Here is a 7,603-nt window from a genome sequence, read left to right as displayed (position 1 = left end):
TGTGGATATTAGTCGTTATAAATCAGGTAAGGCCTTACAATTTTCTTCCCTGAGGGAATTGGTAGTTGTGCTTTTATTGACAAACTAAGAGTTTCATAGTTGTAGTTAACAGTGTTTTTCTTCTAAGATGTATTTAAATACATTTGAAGTCCACATCTGCGTTGTGGGATTTTAATAACTATTACCTACATAGTTAAAGCATGGATCAAGAATTCCCAGAAAGTTGCATATTGAACAAGTGAGAAACCTTCCTCATTTGATTATTAAGTTTATTTTTGAACTTTGTGGTTAAACAGAGTATTGACAAATAAATTATTTCTTCAAACTTAAATTTTTTGATGTCATACTTAGTAAGTCCTTTTCTACTCAGAGCAGGTGGAACTTCTTTCAATGATCTTTCTGTAAATAATATGATCAAGGTTGATATGAATGATTCAAAACAGGTTGTGCCAGTGAATTGGGAATAGTTAAATACTGGGTCAAATCAAGCTGGATTCTTGCAAATCCTGTAAGCCCATGAATTCACAGCTCTGGACAAGCAGATCTTCTGCACCTTGGAGATGATCAATGAAGCCTGAGCAATAAGCAGGCCCCAGTCAGTGTACTGCAAAGGCTCTGGCCCCAGAATGTTTTGACAGTTGGTAAATTGTGACATTTGCAAAGTTATTTGAACATTCTTTGAATAATTGGAAGTATTATGATGAGTTAAAATGTGTAAAATACATTGCAATGCTAAGAAATAGTAATAATAAATTAATTCAAATATAATTGTATAATTGACTTAATTTACATTTTCAATTCCAAGAGTACCACATGATAGACAGTGAGTGTGTCGAGAGGGGAAGTCATGTGACCTACCTGATTGTACAATGTCTTTTCTTTAAGCTGCGGGATTTGACATGGGAAGGATAGGTAAAACAGCTCTTTGAAATACAGAACAGAACAATTTACCATGAATTTTAACAGAAAGGATGATGTGGTTGTTTATATACCCCTATTTAGAAAGTCTATAATTCCTTGACACGTATGTTATGTCAATCTTATTGTTGATAAATGGTGTTTGCATTTTCAGAGCCTGAAGAGCAAACAGCAGGGAAATCAATACCTTCAGTTATTGCAGCCATACAGTAGAAGGGGCAGTAGTATCAATGTTTATGTTATTGGGTACTTTAGAGCATTAATCAAACTGAAGCATAGTGGTTGGTGGCACAGCTTTCTCATAGCATGGGTCTAAATGCATTGTATTACAGCATCTAATTTCTGCATTGGTAAATAATTGACTAGATTCACAGTAGATTAGGTAAGCTCCCTCTTTACTGTTCCCAAAATGGAAAAATAAGTGTTTTAACAGAACAGCTGCATATGTTGCTCGTGGAATTATAACGATAACCAAACAATAATATCTATCTAATGTATCCACACTAACTCATCCTGCACCCTTCCCTAATTATTGTTCACTTTTTAAGATTGCCCAAAGCCATGGCAACTTCCACCATTTCCTCAGCCCAAATGCATATCAATTTTTCATCCACTTAAGAGTAATTGAATAGTACTGCAGGGAATTACATTTGCCAAAGTTCCAGCAAAGGAAAAAAAAACAAAGGTTAACAACAGCAATATCTGTATCTAAATTAAACATTAGTGAGTTGAACCTGCCAGCTATCAATGACTGTTGCACAGGAGAAAGAAATTACAAGAAGCAATAGAGAGCTACACACACAAAACACTGGAGGAACTCAGCAGGTCAGGCAGCATCTACGAAAGGGAATGAAGAGTGGACACTTTGGGCCAAGACCCGTCAACAGGACTAAGTCTGTTGGGCGACAGCTGCATGCACGTGGGCGAAAGATCATTCGCTTAAACAGGGATATTTAAAACAAAATCTACACTAAATGTTGAATAGCTAAACTGCATTTTATATAAATTATTTTGATCGATATGTTTGTCCATTATATGTAAACAGATACTTCTACAGCAGTAGTGAGGAATGTACATACTGGTGTAGTATTTGCCTTTACAGAAACACTGCCAATAAGTAAATAGAAGAATGTGACTAATAAGTTACACCATACAATGACTATCCCTCTAGACACTCACAATCAACCCCAAATCATTTTACTACAGCTTGCACAAAAATAACAATGTTTAAATTGGCAAATTACTCTTAATTCAGCTGCTTTATGGCTGTTGTGACAGGAAAACTAACTGTTCTTTAATGTTCTACAGTTCATTTTTACAACTCCATAGCAGTATAGATTCTGAACTAATCCTGTCTGATGCAGAATGTTTTCTGTTTTTTTCAGTTCCTCTCCTCGAGTAGTTCGGTTCAGCAAGGACAACTCATCTGTGCGTCTGATTTGAAACAGATCACGATGGCAGGTGAAGACGTGCAGCTTATACACAGAAACTGTGCAGGCTTAAAATGAGTAGAAGCAGTAACGGCACTCTCGATGGATTTGCTGAAATACAAGCAATTTGAAGGAAGCCTCTAATTAGTCAGCTATCATTGTAAACATTAAATTTTATATGTAACACTGTATATTGTTAACAAGATCTTTAGAAGGTCCCTTCCCAAAAGGTGACATATTTTGAAGTCTGGGTATAATGTTAATAAACCATATAACCATATAACAATTACAGCACGGAAACAGGCCATCTTGGCCCTTCTAGTCCGTGCGAAACGCTTACGCTCACCTAGTCCCACTCTAGCCTGTAACCCTCCATTCCATTCCTTTCCTGTCCATATACCTATCCAATTTTACTTTAAATGACAATACCGAACCTGCCTCTACCACTTCTACTGGAAGCTCATTCCACACAGCTACCACTCTCTCCGAGTAAAGAAATTCCCCCTCGTGTTACCCCTAAACTTTTGTCCCCTAACTCTCAACTCATTTGTCCTCTTGTTTGAATCTCCCCTACTCTCAATGGAAAAAGCCTATCCACATCAACTCTGTCTATCCCCCTCATAATTTTAAATACCTCTATCAAGTCCCCCCTCAACCTTCTACGCTCCAAAGAATAAAGGCCTAACTTGTTCAACCTTTCCCTGTAACTTAGGTGCTGAAACTCAGGTAACATTCTAGTAAATCTCTTCTGTACTCTCTCTATTTTGTTAACATCTTCCCTATAATTAGGTGACCAGAACTGTACACAATACTCCAAATTCGGCCTTACCAATGCCTTGTACAATTTTAACATTACATCCCAACTCCTATACTCAATGCTCTGATTTATAAAGGCCAGCATATCAAAAGCTTTCTTCACCACCCTACCCACATGAGATTCCACTTTCAGGGAACTATGCACCATTATTCCTAGATCACTCTGTTCTGCATTCTTCAATGCCCTACCATTTGCCATGTATGCCCTATTTGGATTATTCCTACCAAAATGTAGCACCTCACACTTATCAGCATTAAACTCCATCTGCCGTCAATCAGCCCACTCTTCTAGCTGGCCTAAATCTCTCTGCAAGCTTTGAAAACCTACTTCATTATCCACAACGCCACCGAAAATGACAGTAGTACACAGCTAGGGAAAATATCAACTTTAATCTCCACAATATTATTTAGCATTCAATCAAAGTTTCCATCTATCATATTCTCAAAGATGCCCTAATATAATTTTTGTCAGTAATTGTAAAAAGTAGACAGATTAAATGTGTAGTGCAGCTTACCCTCTAATCTCGTGCAGCATGAATGCACTGTTCTTAGTAAGTGAGATAAAATGTGCTTCACCAGTGAGAAAGGAAGACATCAGGATAGGACATGTAGATTTCATTCATCTATGGACAATCATCCGAAGTGACATAAAGGCTTACAGGGCTTCTGCCTTGTGAGGTTATGGTTAGATAGAAGGGGACCATGAAAAGATTCATACTCCTAGCAGCCAAAAGTCAGATTGTGTAGATGTTGTTTAGTTTGAAAAATAACTAATAGCTCTTATAAAAAAAAATCCCATGTATACTCATCATACTGAACTTGGACAACAGTAGAATTGACATGTGCTGGGCATTTGCATAGATACCTATAGAATCATCATTTGCACAAATTTCCCCCAGAGTGACCAGGCCTTGTGGAACTAATCCAGAATCCCCATGCAAGAATTCATAAGGAACACACTGACAATCTAATAACATGCAACATTAAATGTGGGTAATTCCTGCATTTTACAAACTGCAAAGTGTATAACTGACCTGCGGCTGAACATTCAATTTTTTCAATTGCCTCCAGGTAGCTTTTTCCAAGCCATTTATCGTATGTATCTTTTTCTTCTATGGATATGATTTTAACAGTAGAATCTTTAAAGAGCAGATCTTTTCCACCATACACAGATGAATTAAACATATGAAAGTCATTGGAATTACTCTTAGATCCAAAGTGCTCCTAGAAGATGAGATTTAAGATTAGCGTTTCAAAGTCACTTACAATGAAGGTGAGTCATTCTCAGTTGCTCACAATAAGCTAGTTATTCAAAACACAAACACTGGAAATCTAGAGCAACAAACACAAAATGCTAGAGGAATTCGGTAGATCAAACGTCAACGTTTTTGGGTCTCAGTTCAGAAATAGACTGTTTATTCCCCTCCATAGATGCTGCTTAACCTGGTGAGATCCTTCAGCATTTTATTCAATTCTATTCAACACACAATAGTGAAGTACCACCAATGTGTTTAGGTTTGCTAATTTAAGGAAAGATTATCGGCCAATATATCAAGGGTAAACCATTTTTCTTTGATTGGCTTATAGAATAGCTAGCTAAGTTATGGAAACAGTGTTTGTTATCCAGTCCCAATACCAGCACATACCAGCAGCTCAGATGCTTTATCCTGAGAACAGTGTGTGTGTACATTGTCAGGGCTCTGTCATGACAAGCTTTTTGGTGATTGCTCATCGTACGGTGTGTCTTGGGCATCTGAAACCTGGCAAAGCCCATCCCTCCCCAGGTTTTTTTTCAAGGAAGCCAGCCGGATTTGAACTCTGGACCTCTCGCCCCAAAGTCCAGCGCTGATGCCACTACACCACCAGCTGGCTAACAGCAAAGTGATGCAAGAGCTAATCAGTAAGTACTAATACAAAGGATGTATCCTACATTGGTAACAGACAGAAAATCCATGAGAAACTCAGCAGATCAGGTAACATCTATAGTTGCCTTGAAGCACGGGGTTGATCTGGAATTTTGACTTTCCAAAGAGGAGAAATCTATTTGCAAACACCAGGATCAGATTTGGTTTCAACCGTTCAGGGAGTAAAAATAACAGATCTAATGTTAATTTTCATGATATGCATAATTTCACATTTATGTCCTCGTTCCCTTTGCTACTTGTCACTTTTATAATCTATTGAGTTTGCATTTTTAAATCGCTCTACAATTTCTCTGCATCTCTTCACCAATCGCAACCTCTCCCCATCTCATTTATATTACAATAGCAAAGTATGTGGGTTTTTTTAAATCGGAGGTAACATTGCAAAGTTTGTCCCATAACAGTCCTCCGCAGAATCAGCTTAGACTACTGAACAACAGAGAATCTAACAAATGTACAAGTTCTGAAACAGTTGAATAATCCTTTTTAAGCAGTCCCTTGGGTTCAAAGGTTTGTAGATTTTGTGATGACACTGGGTTATACAGCACAGAAACAGACCCTTCCGTCAACCACCCATTTCAGCCTTATCACAATATCATCCCCAAGCTCCCAAATACTCCCCCAAGATTTTTATCAATCAACAACTCACTAGTTAATGAGTGAATGATAGAATTAATCTGACATCCCACAGGTGGATGATGTTGAGTCTAAATTTATTATAATGCTATTGGCTGCAACAAAGTTTTCATAACTGGGTTTTGAACACATTGAAACTTATCAAAGGGTGAGTTTGAGCTAATTCGATGGGGAATGGAATTAGAAAGATGGGGCAGTTGGTATACAAGTATTGTGCAGTGACACTGAGGAAGGACAGGCTGAAGATAGGGCAAAATTACAGTCAGAGGAATGAGTTGAAGTGTCACAAATCCAGAAGGGTGCTGAATCCAAGAGTGAATGTGTTATATTTGAATGCACACAGTATAAGAAATAAAGTAAATGATCTTTTGCACAGTTAGAAACTTTTAGGTATGACATGGGCATCACTGAGTCATGGCTGAAAGATCATGGTTGGAAGCTTAACATTTGAGGATGCACATTGCATCAAAATGGCAAGCAGGTAGGCAAGAGGGGGTGGGATGGTTCAGATGGTAAAAATTGCCAGCATATCCTTAGAAAGAGGTGAGATGAGATCGGAAGATGTGGAATCCTTGTGGGTAGATTTAAGAAATGGCAAGGCTAAAAAGACCCTAATGGGATTGTATAAAGGCATCAAAACAGTAGTCAGGATGGGGGATTTCAATATGCAGGTAGATAGGGAAAATCAGAATGGTGCTGGATCCCAAGAGAGGGAATTTGTAGAATGTGCATGAGATGACATTTTAGAGCAGCCACTAAGGGAAAGGCAATTCTGGACTGGGTGTTGGTGAACCAGATTTTGATGAGGGAGCTTAAGGTAAAGGGACCATTGTGAGGCTGTGTTCAGAATTCTTATAGAATTCACTGTGCAATTTCAGAGGGAGAAGCTAAAGCCGGATGTATTAGTATTACAGTAAAATAAAGGGCATTGCACAAGCATGATGAAGGAGCTGCCCAAAGCTGATTGAAAGGGGAGTTTCTGGAGCCAACTTGAAAGATGCAAGATAGATCCATGTCAAAGATGAAAGGTATTCCAAACCTAAATCAAAGACAACATAAAAGCAAAAGAGAGGGCATATAATATAGCAAAAAATAGTGGGAAGTTAGATGATTGGGGAGTTTTTAAAAACCAACAGAAGGCAACTGAGTAAGCAATAAGGAGAGAAAACATGAAATACGAAGGTAAGCTAGCCAATAATATTAAAGAGGATACCAATTTTTTTCAGATATATAAAAAGTAATAAAGAGGTGAGAGTAGATATCAGATTACTGGAAAATAATGCTGGAGATGCAGGAATGGGGAACAAAAAAATGGTTCATCATTCTTCACTGTGGAATACACTAGCAGTATGCCAGAAGCTCGAGAGTGTTAGGGGGCAGAAGCAAGTGTAGTTGCTATTAATAAAGAGTAGATGCTTGGGAAACTGAAAGGCGTAAAGGTAGATAAAGTCACCTGGACCAGATGGACTAAAACCCAAGGCTCTAAAAGAAGAAGCTGAAGAGATTATGGAGGCATTAGTCATGATCTTTCAAGAATCACTAAGTTCTGGAGGACTAGAAAATTGCAAATGTCACTTCACTCTTTTGAATTGATGGCTTTGTGGCCACGTTTGCAGACGACACAAAAATAAGTGGGGGGGGCAAGTAGTGAATCTGCAAAAGGTTTTAAACATATTGGAATTATGGGCAAAAAAGTAGCAGATAGAATATGGTGTAGGGAAGTGTATAGTCATGCACTTTGGTAGAAGGAATAAAGGAATAGAATATTTCCTAAATGGGGAGAAAGTTCTACAATCAGAGCTGCAAAAGGACTCGGGAGTCCATTTGCAGGATTGCTTAAAGTTTAACTTGCAAGTTGAGTCTGTGTAAGGAAGGCAAATG

General features: G+C 38.1%; 1 protein-coding gene across 1 annotated transcript in view; it reads right to left on the bottom strand.

Moving 5' to 3' along the window:
* Nucleotides 1-252: 252 nt before the first annotated feature.
* The window catches only part of meltf (melanotransferrin), an 81,787-nt gene continuing 74,436 nt past the window's right edge, over nt 253-7,603 (bottom strand). The window contains exons 15-16 of the mRNA XM_073041386.1: nt 4,199-4,388; nt 253-2,459 (exon numbers count right to left, since the gene is read on the bottom strand). Of these exons, the coding sequence (XP_072897487.1) occupies nt 2,395-2,459; nt 4,199-4,388 (255 nt within the window). The 3' untranslated portion in view covers nt 253-2,394. The remainder of the gene's footprint in view (nt 2,460-4,198; nt 4,389-7,603) is intronic.

This window comes from Hemitrygon akajei, chromosome 3 (assembly GCF_048418815.1).
Source record: "Hemitrygon akajei chromosome 3, sHemAka1.3, whole genome shotgun sequence".
NCBI classification, from domain to species: domain Eukaryota; kingdom Metazoa; phylum Chordata; class Chondrichthyes; order Myliobatiformes; family Dasyatidae; genus Hemitrygon; species Hemitrygon akajei.
This window is presented reverse-complemented; position numbering and strand designations above follow the sequence as displayed.